This window comes from Rhinoraja longicauda, chromosome 2 (assembly GCF_053455715.1).
Source record: "Rhinoraja longicauda isolate Sanriku21f chromosome 2, sRhiLon1.1, whole genome shotgun sequence".
In the NCBI taxonomy this organism is placed as follows: Eukaryota; Metazoa; Chordata; class Chondrichthyes; order Rajiformes; family Arhynchobatidae; genus Rhinoraja; species Rhinoraja longicauda.
In genome coordinates this window covers 110,199,888-110,220,704 of record NC_135954.1, presented here as the reverse complement: position 1 = coordinate 110,220,704, position 20,817 = coordinate 110,199,888, and the positions used below count along the sequence as shown (strand labels likewise).

The following is a 20,817-nucleotide window of genomic DNA, read 5'->3' as shown; positions in this document are numbered from 1 at the left end:
AACTGGTATGCTGAGGCAGTGTCTGCCAGGCGCTGTGCCTCCGCAAGCTCCTGGAAATCCACCTCGCATTCCACCGCTGAAATTGGGGAAATGGCTGGCCTGGACAGGGCATCAGCAACGGCATTCAGCTTACCCGCGACGTGGCGAACATCGGTAGTAAACTCTGAGATGGCAGTCAGGTGCCGCTGCTGGCGGGCCGACCATGGGTCGGACACTTTCGAAAAAGCAAAAGTCAACAGTTTGTGGTCCGTAAAGGCCACAAATGGGCGGCCTTCTAAAAAATACCGAAAGTGGCGGACAGCTAAATAGAGAGCCAGAAGCTCTCGGTCAAAGGCGCTATACTTCACCTCAGCCGTGTTAAGCTGTCGGCTGAAAAACGCCAAGGGCTGCCAACTGCCATCTACATGCTGTTCCAAAACCCTTCCCACCGCCACGTCCGACGCATCGACCGTCAGGGCCGTGGGGGCGGAGGCGCTTGGGTGGACAAGCATGGTGGCGTCTGCCAGAGCCACTTTAGCTGCCTCAAAGGCCGTCTCAGCGGCCGCGGACCACTCCAACTCTACAGGTTTGCCTGCGAGACACTGGAAGAGTGGACACATGACCCGTGCCGCTGCCGGCACAAACCTGTGATAGAAATTCACCATGCCCACGAACTCCTGCAACCCCTTTACTGTGGTGGGTCGCGGGAAGGCATGAACCGCCTCCACTTTGTCAGGCAAAGGAGTGGTGCCGGCTGAGGTGATCCGGTGTCCTAAGAAATCAATAGAGGGGAGGCCAAATTGACACTTGGAGGGGTGTATGATGAGCCCGTGGTCTTGAAGCCGCTTGAACACCGTCCGCAAATGGACCAGGTGTTCTCGCACCGAGCGACTGGCGACCAGGATATCATCCAAATAAATGAAAACAAAAGACAATCCCCGACCCACACGGTCCATCAGCCGCTGGAAAGCCTGTGCCGCGTTTTTCAAACCGAAAGGCATACGCAACCATTCGAACAACCCGAACGGATTGATCGTGGCAGTCTTTGGTATGTCTCCCGGATGCACAGGAATCTGGTGGTAGCCCCGCACCAAATCAATTTTGGAGAACACTACGGCACCTTCCAGCCCGGACGAGAAATCCTGGATGTGCGGTATGGGATAGCGGTCCGCCTTGGTGACGGCGTTAAGGCACCGGTAATCTCCACATGGTCTCCACCCCCCAGATGCTTTGGAGACCATATGCAACGGAAAGGCCCACGGGCTGTCGGACCTACGGACAATGCCCATTTGTTCCATCTTCTGAAATTCTTCACGTGCTACCTTGAGTTTGTCCGGCGGCAACCTCCGGGCCCGAGCGAAAACGGGGGGCCCCTCGGTGGGAATGTGATGGACAACGCCATGCCTTGCAGAAGGGGCATCGAAACGCTGAACGAGCAGCTCCGGAAACTCAGCCAGGACCGCAGCATATGGGTCGGAGGCCGCGACAACGGCCTGGACAGTCGGGCTGGGCGTGGTGGCCGGCGGTGGAGCAGCGGGCTCATCGCTGCTAGCGGAGGGTCGAAGGCCTTTACCTCGGACATCGGGAACTAGCGAAAAGGCCCAGAGGAAATCTGCGCCTAGGATCACTTGACCGACTTCCGTGACGATAAACGACCATTCGTACGTGCAGGTGCCTAAAGACAGACATTGCCCGCGTACCATACGTGCGGATGGGGCTACCGTTAACCGCGATGAGGGTAGGCCCTCTCTTACCCGATCGGGCTTCGAGGTCGGTCGGCGGTACGATGCTTACTATGGCTCCCGTGTCAACCAAGAATTCTGTGTCCGTGAATCGATCTCGGACGTAGAGGCGTCGGTTCTGGCCAATCGCAACCGCCTCTATGTACGATCGGCCGAGGCATTTCCCGAGAAGGTGCAAGGTGAGCGGCAGTTGCGGGCTTCTCTCCCCCATCTCAGATGATAATAACACCAGCCGCGCTTGTGCGGATCTTTTTGGCGGGGTTTTGGAGAAATGGCGGGAGTCGCAGTGCCATCTTGGTGCCGTTGCGGGCTGCCCGATGGAGCCGAGACCCTGTTGATCGAACTATGTTTTTTCGATTTGGACGCCATGAGCGCATCGGCTTTCTCCGCGTATGCGACTCTCAGAACAATCCGTGAAATGCCTGCTCGAACATGAGGCAATCCTTGTGCTCACCTGCCAGCGCCAACATTTCAGCCATGAGGGCGGACGGCAGCTCCGAGATCCGGCAGGTGCATAAGCCTCTCAGCTCAATCATGCCTACTGAATCCGAAGGTTCGAAGCGTGAGTACCTTCAGCGCCTCGTACTTGCCGTCTGCAGGAGGGGAGGTGATGAACTGCATCACCCGCGCGGACGTCTCGGGCGGTAGGGCGCTGACCAGGTAATAATACTTTGTCTCGTCCACCGAGATGTTTCTTAGGTGGAACTGAGCTTCCGCATGGGCAAACCAAAGGTGGGGTTGATGCGCCCAAAACAGAGGAAGATGAACGCTGACCGCGTTTAGCTGCGGTACGCCGGGCGTTGGAACCGCAGGAGGGGCGTCTTGTTCCTCCATGGTAGATGATCGGCTAGATCACGTCGGGGTCACCAATATGGCGAGTCTGGAGGCTTGTTCTTTGTTAAAGAAGTTTATTGCGGCAGCAATATTCGATTACAAAGTATAACAAACGAAATTACAGACAACCATTAAACCAAACTGTTCGCTTCAAAGTTCTCTTCCCACTGACTGGTTTTGGGCGCCAAAACCACCACCTGTCACCACCTGTCTGAAGAAGGGTCTCGACCCGAAACGTCACCCATTCCTTCTCTCCCGAGATGCTGCCTGACCTGCTGAGTTACTCCAGCATTTTGTGAATAAATCGATTTGTACCAGCATCTGCAGTTATTTTCTTATACCACCACCTGACCTAGCTGGCCAATCCGAGGTTCGACTCTCAGGACCAATCCCTATGGTCACTACAACTTTATAAATGATCAGTTTTCTTAAAACTTAAGAGTCAAGTCTTTTATTGTCATATGTACCGAAATGGAACACATGAAATTCTTACTTGCAGCAACACAACAGGTTTGTAAACTCAGTACCCAATGGTTAATATATTGATTATTTTGTAGATTATTTTGAAGAGGCTGAAGAAGGGTCTCGACCCATAAACGTCACCCATTCCTTCTCTCCTGAGATGCTGCCTGTCCTGCTGAGTCACTCCAGCATTTTGTGTCTATCTTTGATTGTTTTGTGCTCTGTGCAGCTGTATGTGAACCCTGGGATCCTTTCCCTGACTTTCAGTCTGAAGAAGGGTCTCGACCCGAAACATCACCTATTCCTTTTCTCAAGAGTCAAGAGTGTTTTATTATCATATGTCCCATAAAGAACAATGAAATTCTTACTTGCTGCAGCACAACAGAATATGTAAACATAGTACGCTGTAAAAAATATATTAAACGAGAGAGAAAAATAAGGTTTAGCGTGTGTTCATATGCACATACACACAAATACACATTTATATATAGACCAAATTTCAGTAATCTTTTCAGGAAGCAGAGGCATTGATGTGCTTTATTTATAATTGCATCAGTGTGCTGGGTCTAGGAAAGATCTTTGGAAATATGTACGCCCAGGAATTTGAAGTTGGTGATGAGTGTGGGTCCACATCCTTCCTCTTCCAAAGTCCACAATCAGTTCATTGGTTTACCTGATATTGAGAGCCAGGTTGTTGTGCTGGCACCATTTGGTCAATCGGTCGATCTCATTTCTATACTCTGACTCATCACCGTCTGTAATTCGTCCAACAACGTGGTGTCATCGGCGAACTTGACTGCACTGCAGTTCGCCGACCGCCACAACAGGTTCACGGATGATGCCATCGCCCTGGCCCTACTCATCCCCGGAACACCTGGGACAAACCATCCTCCACGATAATCCTCAACACTGGGTGCTCCGCAAGGATTCCTTCTCACCACCCTTCTTTATTCCTTGTAAATCAACGACGATGCAGCCGTGTACAAATCTAATTCAAATTCGCAGACAGCAGCACCATTGTGGGCCGGATATCAACTATTGACAAGATGGAGTACGAAGGAGATCGAGTCCTGGTGTCGAGACAACAACCTTTCTCTCAATGTCAGCAAGACAAAGGAGATAGTGATGGACTCCAGGAAGCAATGAGGTACACGTACCCCAGTTTGCATTGATGGTGCCAGAGTAGAGATGGTTGAAAACTTCAAATTCCTAGGAGTCAATATCATCAACAACTTCTACCCATATTGAAGCACCAAACAAGAAAGCACACCAACGCCTCTACTTCCTTAAAAGGCTTAGGAAGTTCGGCATGTCCCCAACAACTCTCACCAACTTCTACAGATGCACCATCGAAAGCATTGTGTATCAGGATGCATCACAGATTGGTTTGGGAACAACTCCATCCAAAACCGCAAGAAATTGCAGACTATTGTAGACGCAGCCCAGACCATCTCACAAACCAACCTCCCTTCCATTGACTCCATCTACACTTCACGCTGTCTCGGCAAGGCCAGCAGCATAATCAAGGATGAATCGCACCCTCGCCACTCCCTCTTCTCCCCTCTCCCATGTGAAAATGCACACCTCCAGATTCAGAGACAATTTTGTTCCCAGCTGTTATCAGGTAACTGAATCATCCTACCACACCCAGAGAGCAGTGCTAGACTACTATCTACCTCATCGGTGACCCTCGGATTATCCTTGATTGGACTCTGCTGGCTTTAACTTGCACTAAACATTATTCCCGTATCATGTATCCGTACTCTGTAAATGGCTCGATTGTAATCATGTTTTGTCTTTCCGCTGACTGGATAGCGCGCAACAAAACCTTTTCATTCTGACAATAAACTAAACTAAAACTACATTCCTCATTGCCACATTTCTTTTATAATCAAATACCCATCGTTGCTCAATGTAAATCCTAGAACCTTGAGGTCCTATCTTCATGCGGACAACAGTGGTTCAATGTGTAGGAAGGAACTGCAGATGCTGGATTAAACCAAAGATAGACACAAAATGCTAGAGTAACTCAGCGGGTCAGGCAGCATCTCTGGAGAGAAGGAATGGGTGACGTTTCGGGTTGAGACCCTTCTTCTGATGAAGGGTCTCGACACGAAACGTCACCCATTCTTTCTCTCCAGAGATGCTGCCTGACCCGCTGAGTTACTCCAGCATTTTGTGTCTACCTTCGATTTAAACCAGCATCTGCAGTTTTCTTTCCCACAGCAAATGTATAGAAGCTTAAAGGTGGAACTACAACAGTTTAATCTACTGTTGTAAGGCTCAGAGCCTTGTAGTCTCCAGGCTTATCCATACTGCTTTGTTGAATGAAGAGGCAACATTTGCTATCCACCAGTCTTTCAGTACCTCACCTGTGGCTCATGCAGAGGCAAAATTCAGTCTGAGCCCCAGTCATCTCCTCCCTTGTTTCCCTTAGCAGCCTGTGATAGATCCTATCAGGCCCTGGTGGATTATCTATTCTAATGGGCTGAAAGCATCGTACCCCCCCTCTTTAACTCACCAGCCGCCATGTCCTCCTCCCTGGTGAATTCTGATTGAAGGTATCCTTTCCGGATCTTGCTCATATGCCCCTGGCTCCAGACATTGATTAGTCTTTTAGTTCCGAAAGGGAGCTGTTCCTTTCTTCGCTTCTGTGGAGTTGTACATTCTCCCTGTGACACATGGGGTTTCCTCCAGGTGTTCTGTTTCCCTCCCACATGCCATGGTTGTGTGGGTTGGTCAGTTATTTGGCCCCTGTAAATTATCCCCAGTGGGTGGGTGAGTGGTAAAATCTGGTGGGAACTCCAGTTTGGAAAGCATTGCAAAACAAAGTGTTTCACTGTACCTCAGCACACGTGCCAATAATAAACCTAAACCTAGTGATGGGTGGGTGGGTGGGAGAATAAAACATATTGGAACAAATGGTTGGATTTGGTCTGTTTCTCTTCTTTATGACTAAAGAATTGTTAATGTTTACACCACGCAGAGAGTCCTTGTATTTATCATTACTCTAAAAACACTGCTTACTTTGTGAGCTTCCTGTGAACAAGGAATTTTAGTGCACCCTGGTGCATGTGACAATAAATTGATCTAATCAATTTCATTCAAAGAACAGCAAGAAAAATCATTCCACCATTTGTTGGCAAGTTTTATTATGTACAAATATTTCCCAGGAAATTGAACGTGCGTATTTTGTAATTTGATTAATAGGTTCACCCTGACACTGCAGCTGGTGGCTTGCTTAAGACCTTTGACCGCATGTTGACATTAAGATGGATTATATACATTTTAAACTTAAAATAGCACCATTGGACCACAATTTTAAACCCATAAATTATATCCTGTTTGCATTCTTACTGCTTCAATTCCCCAACCAAAAGACAAAAGTGCTGCAGGAACTCAGCGGATCAGGCAGCATCTGTGGAGGGAATAGACAGGAAAGAAAACTGCAGCTGCTGGTTTAAATCGAAGGTAGACACAAAATGCTGGAGTAACTCAGCGGGTCAGGCAGCATCTCTGGAGGGAAGAAATGGGTGACGTTTCGGGTCGAGACCCTTCTTTAGTCTGAAGAAGGGTCTCGATCCGAAACGTCACCCATTCCTTCTCTCCGGAGGTGCTGCTTGACCCACTGAGTTACTCCAGCATTTTGTGTCTACCTTCGAGGGAATAGACAGACGTTTCAGGTTGAGACCTTTCAGGTTGAGACCTTTCTTCAGACTGGAAATGGGCCCCAACCCAAAATGTCACCTGTCCATTCCCCCCACTGATACTGCCTCCTCCAGCACCTGGTGTTTTGCTCAAGATTCCACCGTCAGCAGTTTCTTGTGTCTCCAACTTGTTTACCATTTTAAATCAACAGATTTCCGCTGTACATTCCTGAAGGCATTGTTTTTAGGTTGAAGTCCCACACCCAACACTGCAGCCTGTAATCAATCTACTGCAATATTGGAAGAACGCTACACAGTGGGAGGTGCCTTGAATCGGATCAGATCTTACAATACACAAAACTCCAGAACTCTGCAGATTCTAAGCAAAGGCAGGAAATGCTGAAGACACACAGCAGGGTAGGCAGCACCTGTGGAAGGAGAAACAAGTAATGTTTCAGGTTCCCAGTTCTGACAAGGGGTTTGGCCTGAAACATTAAATTTCTTTAAATTTATTTAAACTCAGCGGATCAGGCAGCATCTGTGGAGGGAATAGACAGGAAAGAAAACTGCACCTGCTGGTTTAAATCGAAGGTAGACACAAAATGCTGGAGTAACTCAGCGGGTCAGGCAGCTTCTCTGGAGGGAAGAAATGGGTGACGTTTCGGGTCGAGACCCTTCTTTAGTCTGAAGAAGGGTCTCGATCCGATCCGAAATTAAATTTCTGCTATCTGCCTTGCTGAGTTTTCCCAGCATGTTCTGCTTTTGATTACAAGACTGTCAGCTTACTCACTGGTGGCTGTAAAAAAATCCCAAAGCTTTAGTTTGAGCATTTTGTCCAAGGACAATGGCAATATTAAAAATCAACGTCTATAAAAACAAGATTAGAAAGATCCTGGTTGAGAGGCGAGGACTCCTTAACGGAGAAATACTGAAGATCTGAAGGAGGGTCCCAACCCAAAGCATCACCTGACCATTTCTCCACGGATGTTGCCTGACCCGCGGAGTTCCTCCAGCACCTTGTGTTTTGCTCCAGATTAAAATGATCATATTATTCTTTGTGAAAAGCCTGCTGTGTGCAGTCAATGCTGCCAGATTTCCTGCCATTACACTTCAAGTACTTTATTGATGATGGTCTGCTGATGCTGGCCTGTTGGCCACTCAACGCTGCAGCAATAAAAAAATTGGTAAAGCAGCCTTTTTCAACTAGGCCCCCAAGCTGTGGAATACCCTACCCAGGGCTATGAGAGACGCCCACTCAGTTGACATTTTTAAACGGCAGTTAAAACATATCTTTTTAATCAAGCTTTTAACTGATTTTACTTCGTTTGTCTTTTTACACTCTCAATTTTACATTTTATATAAATCTGTGCTTTGTATGCTATTAACAGCCTATGTCTTTACAGTTTTAATTGTATTTTTGTTTAGACATGTGTTTGTTTTTGTGGAAAGCACTTTGGGCTACACTCAATTGCATGAAAAGTGCTATATAAATAAAGTTATTATTATTATTATTGCCAGTGGAGAACTTTGGAGCACTGTAATGGCTCTTTCTTGTATCACATGGGGCAGAGATACAATGGGCAGCGATAGCCTGTCTGCCTCATTATTTGATTGCTTCAAGAGTCAAGGGTCTTTCAGTGCTATATGAACTGGGACCATTGAAATTCTTACTTCCTGCAGCTTTACAGGCTCATTGATGCATAAAACACACCAATGTATAATACATTATCAGTTATACTTGGTAAACCAGACCACAACAGTGCAAGCATGGTAGTGTCAAGTCCATAGTAGTCTGGGGTTGTGCAGGGTGGCTCAAGAGTCTGTTCTTGAACCTAAAGCTCACGGTTTCAGGCTCCTGTGCCTTCTTTCAGGTAGTAGCAGCAAGATGAAAATGTTGTCAGGGTGGTGTGGGTATTTGAAGATGCTGTCTGCCTTTTTGAGGCAGCGCTGCCTGTAGACCCCTGTGATGGTGGGGAGTTCAGTACTGGTGACGGACCTGACCTGGACCACTTTCTGCGGCCTCCTACATTTTTGAGCGTTTGAATTACTGAAGCAGGCCAGGATGCAAGTCTGAGGTATGGATGGTACAGATTCAGTGAGCTTTCTCCTGACTGGGGCACCCTCCAGTGTTCAACTTACAATACAAATGTTCAAAAACGGAATGCACAAGTGAACATTGAAAACAGAGAACAGAGAGATATCTTCATGATTTAGTCAGGGTGGGTGTTGAGGAGCTTTAGGATGTTAGGGTGTTGTGGTGCTTGCGGTTAGACTCTGATAAAGGAACTCAAGGCAAAGGAACCGCTTGGAGGTAGTGACCATAATATGATTAGCTTTAATCTGCAATTTGAGAGGGAGAAGGTCAAACGAGGAATGTCAGTGTTGCAGTTGAACAAAGGGGACTATGAAGGCACGGTAGCGCAGCGGTAGAGTTGCTGCTTTACAGCGAATGCAGCGCCGGAGACTCAGGTTCGATCCTGACTACGGGTGCTGCACTGTAAGGAGTTTGTACGTTCTCCCCGTGACCTGCGTGGGTTTACTCCGAGATCTTCGGTTTCCTCCCACACTCCAAAGACCTACAGGTATGTAGGTTAATTGGCTGGGTAAATGTAAAAATTTGTCCCTAGTGGGTGTAGGATAGTGTTAATGTACGGGGATCACTGGGCGGCACGGACTTGGAGGGCCGAAAAGGCCTGTTTCCGGCTGTATGTATATGATAAGGCATGAGAGAGGAGCTGGCCAAGGTCGAATGGAAAGGGATCCAAGCAGGAATGACGGTGGAACAGCAATGACAGGAATTTCTGGGCTTAATCCAGAAGATGCAGGATAATTTCATTCCAAAGAGGAAGAAAGATTCTAAGGAGAGTAAGAGGCGACCGTGGCTGACAAGGGAAGTTAGAGATGGAATAAAACTAAAAGAAAAGCTGTATAAGATAGCAAAGAGTAGCGGGAAGCCAGAGGAGTGGGCAACTTTCAAAGGATAACAGAAGGTGGCCAAAAGGACAATACGGGCTGAAAAGATGAGGTTCGAAGCAAAGCTGGCTAAGAATATAAAGAAGGACAGTAAAAGCTTCTTTAGGTATGTTAAGAGAAAAAGATTAGTAAAGACAAATGTGGGTCCCTTGAAGGCAGAAACGGGTGAAATTATGGGTAACCCAAGGATATGGCAGAAGAGTTGATCAGGTACATCGGATCTGTCTTCACTAAGGAAGACACAAACAATCTCCCAGATGTACTAGTGGACAGAGGATCAAGGGAGACATAGGAACTGAAAGAAATTTGGATTAGGTGAGAAATAGTATTGGGTAGACTGATGGGACTGAAGGTTGATAAATCCCCAGGGCCTGATGGTCTGCATCCCAAGGTACTCAAGGAGGTAGCTCAAGAAATCGTGGACGCATTGGTGATCATTTTCCAATGTTCAATAGATTCAGGATCAGTTCCTGTGGATTGGAGGGTAGCTAATGTTATCCCACTTTTCAGAAAGGACCGAGAGAGAAAACGGGGAATTATAGCCTGACATCGGTGGTGGGGAAGATGCTGGAGTCAATTATTAAAGAGTTAATAACGGCACATTTGGATAGCAATAAAAGGTTTGGTCCAAGTCAGCATGGATTTATGAAGGGGAAATCCAGCTTGACTAATCTTCTGGAATTTTTTGAGGATGTGACAAGTAAAATGGATGAAGGGGAGCCAGTGGATGTAGTGTATCTGGACTTTCAGAAAGCCTTTGATAAGGTCCCACGCAGGATGTTGGTGAGCAAAATTAGAGCACATGGCATTGTGGGTAGGGTATTGACATGGATAAATAGGGGAGGGAGGGCATTGGTGGTAGGCACCTACGATGTTCTTCCCACACCCAAGAACCTAAACCAGTGGCTTGGAGAAGATCCATCATGTTCTCTCTGCCAAACCCCAGCAACATTAAGGCACATCCTCACTGGCTGTATAACCAGTCTTTCACAAGGCCGCTACACCTGGAGGCGCAATCAGATCCTGCGACAACTGGCGATTACCTTGGAAGTACCACCAATGCCCTCCCTGCCCCAATGCCTGGTTTCTTGAACACCACCCCTTTTGTAAAAGCAGGACAACTTCCAGAGAAGCCATTTGCAAGAAAGGAACCGACCCTCCTGGACACTGCCCGGGACTGGAAAATGCAGGCTGATCTAGACCAGAAGCTCATGTTTCCACCAGAGATCATCACAACTAATCTCAGGCCGGACCTGATCTTGTGGTCAACCTCACAGAAGCCCCTGTACATCGTGGAGTTAACTGTGCCTTGGGAGGCTGCAGTTGGTGAAGCGCATGAACGCATATGTCTGAGGTATTCAGACTTAGCAGCCGAGGCAAAACAACGCGGCTGGCGTGCCCAGGTGCTCCCTGTAGAGGTTGGTTGTAGACGGTTTGTAGCCATGTCAGCAACCAGACTCCTGAAGGGAATGGGAGTTTGAGGACAGGCCTTCTGGCAAGCCGTCAGGTCGCTGTCAGAGGCTGCCGAGCGAAGCAGCAACTGGCTGTGGTTGAAGAGGAAGGACTCCAACTGGGCTGCAAAATGACCAGCAAGTGGGGTAAAAACAGAGGGGAGCGCACCTGGGACGCCAGGTGTCGCTGTTGAGCCCTCTGGAGGTGTGGTGGGCCTATCAACGAAACACCAAGGAAGGAGGGTGCCCACCTGATGACCCCAATGAAGTCTTTACCCCTACCCCCACTCGAGAGATTAAGAAGGTGCCGATTATAGTAGGGATTGTAATATCAAGTCCTATAAGCTCAACCTGGGATGGAGGGACTGTCATATGAGGAAAGATTGGAAAGACTGGGCTTGTATTCACTGGAGTTTAGAAGGATGAGAGGGGATCTTATAGAGACGTATAAAATTATAAAAGGACTAGACAAGCTAGATGCAGGAAAAATGTTCCCAATGTTGGGGGAGTCCAGAACCAGGGGCCACAGTCTAAGACTAAAGGGGAGGCCACTTAAAACTGAGGTGAGAAGAAACTTTTTCACCCAGAGTTGTGAATTTGTGGAGTTCTCTGCCACAGAAGGCAGTGGAGGCCAATTCACTGGATGAATTTAAAAGAGAGTTAGATAGAGCTCTCAGGGTAGTGGAATCAAGGGATATGGGGAGAAGGCAGGCACGGGTTACTGATTGTGGATGATCAGCCATGATCAAATTGAATGGCGGTGCTGACTCGAAGGGCCGAATGGCCTCTTCCTGCACCTATTTTCTATGTTTCTATGAAGTGAAGCAGAACAGTTGTTAGATGTTTTATTGACTGGAGAGCTGCAGGGAATCCCAGTCACAAATAATCTGATCATTTTTGAAATTGACCGAGTGAGATGTGAAACATAGAAATTAGGTGCATAGAAAACATAGAAAATAGGTGCAGGAGTAGGCCATTCGGCCCTTCAAGCCTGCACCGCCATTCAATATGATCATGGCTGATCATCCAACTCAGTATCCCGTACCTGCCTTCTCTCCATACCCCCTGATCCCTTTAGCCACAAGGGCCACATCTAACTCCCTCTTAAATATAGCCAATGAACTGGCCTCAACTACCTTCTGTGACAGAGAATTCCACAGATTCACCACTCTGTGTGGAAAAAAAAATTCTCATCTCGGTCCTAAAAGACTTCCCCCTTATCCTTAAACTGTGACCCCTTGTTCTGGACTTCCCCAACATCGGGAACAATCTTCCTGCATCTAGCCTGTCCAACCCCTTAAGAATTTTGTAAGTTTCTATAAGATCCCCCCTCAATCTTCTAAATTCCAGCGAGTACAAGCCGAGTCTATCCAGTCTTTCTTCATATGACAGTCCTGCCATCCCAGGAATCAATCTGGTGAACCTTCTCTGTACTCCCTCTATGGCAAGAATGTCTTTCCTCAGATTAGGAGACCAAAACTGTACGCAATACTCCAGGTGTGGTCTCACCAATGCCCTGTACAACTGCAGCAGAACCTCCCTGCTCCTATACTCAAATCCCCTCGCTATGAATGCCAACATACCATTCGCTTTCTTCACTGCCTGCTGCACCTGCATGCCTACTTTCAATGACTGGTGTACCACGACACCCAGGTCTCGTTGCATCTCCCCTTCTCCTAATCGGCCACCATTCAGATAATAGTCTGCTTTCCTGTTCTTGCCACCAAAGTGGATAACCTCACATTTATCCACATTATACTGCATCTGCTATGCATTTGCCCACTCACCTAACCTATCCAAGTCACGTTGCAGCCTCCTAGCATCCTCCTCACAGCTAACACTGGCCCCCAGCTTCGTGTCATCCGCAAACTTGGAGATGTTGCATTCAATTCCCTCGTCCAAATCATTAATATATATTGTAAATAGCTGGGGTCCCAGCACTGAGCCTTACTGCCTGCCATTCTGAAAAGGACCTGTTTATTCCTACTCTTTGTTTCCTGTCTGCCAGCCAGTTCTCTATCCACATCAATACTGAACCCACAATACCGCAGGAGGCCATTTGGCCCTTCGAGCCAGCACCGCCATTCATTGTGGGCATACATGGGCGGGGTTTAATGCAGAATAATGGCCCCACCACACTTGCATTAAACATATCCAGGGCAGGGTGAGAGCAGGGCACACAGTGTCTGCAAAAACAAACTGGTGGAGGTTCTCAGCGGGTCAGGCAGCGTCTGTGGAGGCAAAGGGATGGTCGGCGATTCAGTCCGGGACCCTGCATCAAGGCACAAAAGGTATTGTGGACAGCGGCGCATTTGAAAAAGCGAGACCCTGAGTTACAGCGACGATCCTCACATCTTGTGCACTGATCCTGGAGAACGAGTAACAACAGACAGTGAAATAGTCCTGCTGTCCACTGCAGCTCATACCAGCTGGGAACTGCAGGAAGATGATACTTTCTACAGACGCAACACAGAGAGCATCCAATCAGGATGTATCACAGTTTGGTTTTCCCAAGTTAACGAGAAATTGCAGAGTTGTGGATGTAGCCCAGTCCACCACACAGACCAGACTCCCCAGCATCCACTCCATCTACACTTCACGCTGTCTCAGGAAAGCAGCCAACATAATCAAGGAGCACTCACACCCCGGTCATTCCCTCTTCTCCTCTCTCCCGTCGGGCAGAAGGTACAAGAGCTTGTAAGCACATGCCACCATTCAGAAACAGCTTCTTCCTCGCTGTTATCAGGCCGCTGTGTGATCCTCCCATATGCTAGGGATAAATTCCTGATCTCCCAACCTACCCATTGCAAACCCTGCATTTTTTAAATCTGCGATTTTATTGTGGCCCGAACACTATATTTCACACTGAGTTAATGTGCTCTTTTTTCAATACCAGATGTACTCATTTCTGCAATAGAAACATAGAAAATAGGTGCAGGAGTAGCCATTCGGCCCTTCGAGCCTGCACCGCCATTCAATATGATCATGGCTGATCATCCAACTCAGTATCCCGTACCTGCCTTCTCTCCATACCCCCTGATCCCTTTAGCCACAAGGACCACATCTAACTCCCTCTTAAATATAGCCAATGAACTGGCCTCCAATGATCTGGAGACACAAGAGACCGCAGATGCTGCAAACTTGTGCGGAAAACAATGCTGGAGGAACTCAGCGGGCATCTTTGGAGGGAAATGAGCAGATGGCATCTTGGGATGGTACCCTTCTGTAGATGGTATGATCTGCCTGGATAGCTCTGTATCTCAGTACTCGTGACGATAATAAACCAGTACCAGGAACAGATAATTAAAAGGGGAATGAAACACCATTGTTATACAAAAATAACTTTATTGAGGATAGAAACATTTGATGGTTGTGAGAGAAGCACAGTTGATCAATCTGCGGCAGTGTGAGGTTAGGGGGAGTCTGCGTCGGGGGTACTTGATCGGCAGCTGATGCCAGTGAGTCTCTGTTGATGTAGCAGCACCAGGACCCGCGGTTACTGCCATGTGTGCCATGTCGGGGTCACGGTTCGTGCCGCCTGGCGCCGTGCATCCAGTGCCCGCTGCAGTGCGGCGACTCCGGCGGCCGTCAGCAGTGTGTGGGCGTAGGGAGGGCGCAGGGCAGCGGCGAGCAGGAGCGCCAGGCTGCCGGCGCAGGCCCAGCCGTCAGCGGTGAGGAGTGCGGTGGCCAGCATGGAGAGCGGGGCGGCGGCGGCCACTGCCGAGGCAGCCGGGCCAGCCGGGCCCGAGAGAGCGGCCGCCACTACCCCTCCAGACAGCAGCGCGTTGGCAGCCGCCCGCTCGCCGCTGCTCCAGTGGTAGCCGAAGGAGAGGAGGGGCAGCCCCAGGACCGAGCAGGCCCAGCGTGTCTGCCGATGCCAGCCGGCGCCCCAGCCCCTGCTGCTGCCGCCCAGACCCAGGCCCAGGATGGCCCCCAGCGCCCCCGCAAACCCCTGCAACAGGAAGCCCGCCGCCAAACCCATGTTCACCTGCAGGGCGACACACAGACGGTGAGGGGACAACATGTCCACCTCCCACAAACCCCATCCTCCCTCCCACACTGACCGAGCCTCCATCCTTCCTTCTTCTCTCTCTCTCCCCTTCATCTCTCCCCCCCATCTCCCCCTCTCCATCTCCATCTCCCCCTACCCTCTCTCCATCTCCCCATCTCCCCCCTCTCTCTCTCCCTCCCTCCCTCCCTCCCTCTCCCCATCTCCCTCCCTCCCCCCCTCCATCGCTCCCTCCCCATCATCTCCCCCTTCGCTCTCTCCATCTCTCTCCCCCTCCATCTCCCCCTCCCCATCTCTATCAGCCCTTTCGCTCTCTCCATCTTCCCTTTCATTCTCTCCATCTCCCCTTCCCACTCTCCATCTCTCCCTATCTCCATCCCCCTCTCTCCCTCCCCCCTCTCTCCCTCCCCCACTCCTTCCCTCCCCCTCATCCTCCCTCCCTCCCGCACCACTCCGTCCTCCGTCCCTCAGCCTCTGTCCGCTGACCAACAGTAGCCCAGGGGTGGTGGGGAACATGGGGACAGGAGGCCACTCAGCCCCTCAAATCTGCTCTGCCCATGACCACCCTTTGAAGAGTGATCTTTTGGAGGTGTATAAGAACATGAGGTGAATAGATAAGGTGAATGCACAGAGTCTGTTACCCAGGGTGGGGGAATCAACAACCAAAGGATAGAGGTTTAGAGGGGAAAGATTCAATAGGAACCTGAGGGGCAGGCTTTTCACTCAGAGGGTGGTGGGTATATGGAACACTGATGCTGCCTCATAGCACCAGTAACCCAGGTTTGATCCTGAACTCGGATGCTATCTGAGTGTAGTTTGCATTTTCTCCCTGAGACCATGTTTAGTTTATAGATACAGCATGGAAACAGGCCCTTCGGCCCACCGAGTTCACACTGGCCAAAGACCACCCTTTCACACTAGTTCTTTGTAATCCCACTTTCTCATCCAGGGGCAGTTTACAGAGGCCAATTAACCTACAAACCCCCAAAAAAGACAAAAAGTGCTGGAGTAACTCAGCGGGTCAGGCAGCATCTTTGAAGGAAATGGATAGGTGTCAATTTGGGTCAAGACCCTTCTTCAGACCTTCAGAGATGCTGTCTGACCCAATGAGTTACTCCAGCACTTTGTATTTTATTTTTTGTAATCCAGCATCTACAGTTCCTTGTGTCTACACCCTACAAATCCACACATCTTTGTCATGTGGGAGGAAACTGGAGCACCCAGAGAAAACCCACACGGTTACGGGGAGAATGTGCAAAATCCGTGCAGACAGCACCTGAGGCCAGGTTCGAACCCTGTTTTCTGACGCTATGAGGCAGCAGCTCTACCAGCTGCGTCACTGCGCCATCCAATTTCCGCCCACACGTGCAGGTTGGTGGGTTAATTGCCCACTGTAAATTGCCCTTGGTGTGTGCGAGTGGTAGAAACTAGGTGAAGTTGATGGGACAGGAGATATATTTTTTAATGGATTTGGTGGCACTTTGGAGGCTTTTAGACAGACACATGGATATGCAGGGAATGGAGGGATATGGATCACGTGCAGGCAGAGATTAGTTTAACTAGGCATCAGGTTCAACGTGGACATTGTGGGCCTGTTCCTGTGCTGTTCCATGGTGTCGATGAATGGTTGATGGCGGAGGCAGACTTGATGGGCTGAAGGGCCTGTTCCTGTTCTATGTTCTAGATGGGGGGACTGATGGTCGAGGCGGACTCAGTGGGCCGAATGGAGCTGTATGACTCTATATATGCGCCCCATTCTCAGAGGCCAGGCTGACAGCTGAAGAGTGCGTCCCCGCCCAGTGACGTGCCGGACCGCGCTATATCGACTCACCTTCCGAGTACGGCGAAAGGCCAGCAGAGACACGGTGAACAGCAGGAAGCTGGCGGCCGCGAAGCTCCACTCCCGCTCTCTGCCCACCGGCCTCTGGGACCCCATCCCTGAGCAATCACCAAACGAGTGTCAGCGTAGAAACGGGAAGGGATGAAAAATCTCAGCAGTATCCGCCCAGGATCAGCACTTCTGATCATCGACTAACCTGCAGACAAAACTCAGCCTCAGTAAGTGTCCGGGCAACTTCACTTCTCCAGTTCAGCAGCCTCCTTAAGGACAATACTCCTGGTGTGTCTCACCAATGACCAGTATGGTTACTACAGACCAAGGCTGCAATGACCACGATTTATCACTTGTGAGCCACTTTCTGGTAATGATTCTTTATCACTTTCTATTTAAAGCACACTAATTTCTGTCTTGAATGAATTCAGCAGTCGAGTCTCCTCAGCCCTCTTGAGTGGAGAATCCCCACAGTACAGTCCATCGCATTGCATTGATTATGGAACATGGAACTGCACAGGAAGAGGCCCTTCGGCCCACAATGTCTGTGAGGAACATGATGCCAAATCAAAACTAATCTCCTCTGCCTGCACGTGACCCATATCCCTCCATTCCCCGCATATCCATGTGCATTTCTAAAAGCCTCTTGAATGCCATTATTCTATCTGCCTCCACCACCACCCCTGGCAGCGTGTTCCAGTCACCCACTAATCTCTGTGTAAAAAAAAACCTGCCCAACACATCTCATTTAAACGTTCCCCCTCTGACTTTAAAGCTATGCCCTCTCGTCTTTGCTGTTTCCACCCTGGGGAAAGAGTTCTGACTAACTGAGGAAAGATACAAAGTGCTGGAGTAATTCAGCTGGTCAGGCAGCATCTCTGGCGTTTCGGGCAGGACCCTGCCTCACAATCCATGTTCTCCAGAGACGTTGTAAAAAAAAAACTGACCCCATGAGTTACTCAAGTCAAGTTTATTTGTCACATACACATACAAGATGTGCAGTGAAATGAAAGATCACCCACAGTCCAGCAATAAAGAGCAATAAAAATAAACAATTTCACACACAATCACAACCAACACAAAAAAAAAGGAAAGAAACATCCATCACAGTGAGTCTCCTCCAGTCCCCTCCTCACTGTGATGGAAGGCCAGAATGTATTTTCTCTTCCCCGCGGTCAGGCTGTTGGAGTTGCCATGTTCCAGGCCCCGCCGGACGGTGAAAGGTCCGCAGCAGGCCGACCCAAGCCCCGCGATCCGGGGCGGGCGACTCCAGCACTTTGTGTCTTTCCTTGATAAACCTGCATCTGCAGTTCCATGTTTCTACATTCTGACCGTCCACTCTATCTATGCCTCTCATACTTCAACTACAGGGAAATCTCCTTCTTATTCAGTCAACGCTTACATGGAAATCCATTCCCACTCAAATGTGGTTGAGCCTTGACCGCCCTCTCTCACATGATATAACTCGATCACAAGCAAAGCTTACCGCTGTATCGTGGTGCACATGGCAGTAATAAACCAATACCAAATGGCTGAGCAAGGCCCTCAGACTCCAGCACCTACCCCTACCCACACCCTGACCAACACCATCCTCCAGCTCCCACCACACCCCACAGTTCACACCTCACCCAACATCACTCTACTCCTCACCCTTTTTCCACTCCTCATCACACCACCCACCCTATATTTCACTCTCCTTGCCCACACCCTATAACTACCCCTCACCCACACCCCACCTTCTCCTTCCCCTCACCTGCTCCCTCTCCTTCCCCTCAACCACCGCAGCCCTCACCCTCTCCTTTCCCTCACCCACACCCCACTTCTCTCCTTCCCCACACCTATACCCCTCCACCTCTCCCCCAAATCCTATAACTACCCCTCACCCACACCCCACCTTCTCCTTCCCCTCACCCGCTCCCTCTCCTTCCCCTCAACCACCCCGCCCCTCACCCTCTCCTTCCCCTCACCCACACCCCACCCCTCACCTTCCCCACAGCCTGTAACCAATCCGCATCCACACCCCCCTTCCCCTCACCCTATAACAACCCTCACCCACACACCACCTTACCCCTCTCTTTCCCCACACCATATACCCCACACTCACACCCTACCCCACCCCTCCCCACACCCTATAACTACCCCTCACCCACACCCCGCAGTATCGTGGTACACATGGCAATAATAAACCAGTATTAAATGGCTGAGCAAGGCCTTCAGACTCCAGCACCTACCCCTACCCACACCCTGACCAACACCATCCTCCAACTCCCACCACACCCCCACGGTTCACACCTCACCCAACATCACTCTACTCCTCACCCTTCACCTCCTTCCCCACACCCTATAACTACCCCTCACCTACACCCCTCTCCCTCCCCACACCCTATACCTAACCCTCACCCCACCCTCTACGTCCCCACACTCTCCTTCCCCACACTCAACAACTACCCGTCACTCACACCCTACTTCTCCTTCCCCTCATCACACCTCACCTCTCTTTCCCCTCACCCACCCCCGCCTCTCACGCTTTGTAACCCCCTCGCCCGGTGTCCAGTTGGGGCGGGTCCCCCGGCCCGGTGTCTGGTTGGGGAGGGCCCCCCGGCCCGGTGTCTGGTTGGGGAGGGCCCCCCGGCCCGGTGTCCGGTTGGGGAGGGCCCCCCGGCCCGGTGTCTGGTTGGGGCGGGTCCCCCGGCCCGGTGTCTGGTTGGGGAGGGCCCCCCGGCCCGGTGTCCGGTTGGGGAGGGTCCCCCGGCCCGGTGTCTGGTTGGGGAGGGTCCCCCGGCCCGGTGTCCAGTTGGGGAGGGCCCCCCGGCCCGGTATCCGGTTGGGGAGGGCCCCCCGGCCCGGTGTCCGGTTGGGGAGGGCCCCCCGGCCCGCTGTCTGGTTGGGGAGGGTCCCCCGGCCCGGTGTCTGGTTGGGGCGGGCCCCCCGGCCCGGTGTCTGGTTGGGGAGGGCCCCCCGGCCCGGTGTCTGGTTGGGGCGGGTCCCCCGGCCCGGTGTCCGGTTGGGGAGGGTCCCCCGGCCCGGTGTCTGGTTGGGGAGGGCCCCCCGGCCCGGTGTCTGGTTGGGGAGGCCCCCCCGGCCCGGTGTCCGGCTGGGGAGGGTCCCCCGGCCCGGTGTCCGGTTGGGGAGGGTCCCCCGGCCCGCTGTCTGGTTGGGGAGGGCCCCCCGGCCCGGTGTCTGGTTGGGGCGGGCCCCCCGGCCCGGTGTCTGGTTGGGGAGGGCCCCCCGGCCCGGTGTCCGGTTGGGGAGGGCCCCCCGGCCCGGTGTCCGGTTGGGGAGGGCCCCCCGGCCCGGTATCCGGTTGGGGAGGGCCCCCCGGCCCGGTGTCTGGTTGGGGCGGGTCCCCCATGCCTTGGTGTACCCGGGTTGACCGGGAGGACCTTTGTCCTCTGCAGGGCGGGGTCGTTGCCATGGAGACCGCAGGCCGCCCGCCGCGCCCGCGTTTTACCTGCAGCGGCCGCCCGGACTCCCGCTTCTTCCCGAGCTCGGGGCCGGGCCTGGACTGGCCGCCGGGATCCCCGCTGCCCGAAGCTGGGGCCGGGGCTGGGGCTCCTCCCCGGGACCGCAGACCAGACCAGCGCAACCCCCCTCCCCGGGCTTCGGCTCGGCTCGGCTCCGCTCTCCCTTCAATGGCGGCGGGAGGATGCGCGGCGCGGCGCGGCGCAGCCTGATGGCGGTGATAGCGCCACGCGTCGGCGGGAGGTCGCCAGCAGAGCCTGCAGGAGTGGATGTGTGGATTGAGGCTGCTCTCCATCTCCGCGGTGCTGATCTCCCGGGACAATAGACAATAGACAATAGGTGCAGGAGTAGGCCATTCAGCCCTTCGAGCCAGCACCGCCATTCAATGCGATCATGGCTGATCACTCTCAATCAGTACCCCGTTCCT

At 51.3% G+C, this 20,817-nt stretch overlaps 1 protein-coding gene across 1 annotated transcript; it reads right to left on the bottom strand.

The window, feature by feature from the left end:
• Positions 1-14,441: 14,441 nt before the first annotated feature.
• Positions 14,442-20,556, bottom strand: LOC144608204 (transmembrane protein 276-like). The gene is made up of 3 exons (XM_078425758.1): positions 20,380-20,556; positions 16,929-17,133; positions 14,442-15,076 (listed from the first exon to the last, which is right to left on the bottom strand). The coding sequence occupies exons 2-3, from the start codon at positions 17,031-17,033 to the stop codon at positions 14,585-14,587; spliced, it is 597 nt and encodes a 198-aa protein (XP_078281884.1). The 5' UTR covers positions 17,034-17,133; positions 20,380-20,556; the 3' UTR covers positions 14,442-14,584.
• Between the last annotated feature and the right edge of the window lie 261 nt (positions 20,557-20,817).

What these genes read in the sequence shown, in the direction of transcription:
- LOC144608204 (XM_078425758.1), bottom strand. Translation starts at nt 17,033, where the DNA reads ATGGGGTCCCAGAGGCCGGTGGGCAGAGAGCGGGAGTGGAGCTTCGCG. An exon ending in CCTTTCGCCGTACTCGGAAG is followed by an intron (nt 15,077 to 16,928) that starts GTGAGTCGATAT and finishes GTCGCCCTGCAG; the next exon opens with GTGAACATGGGTTTGGCGGC.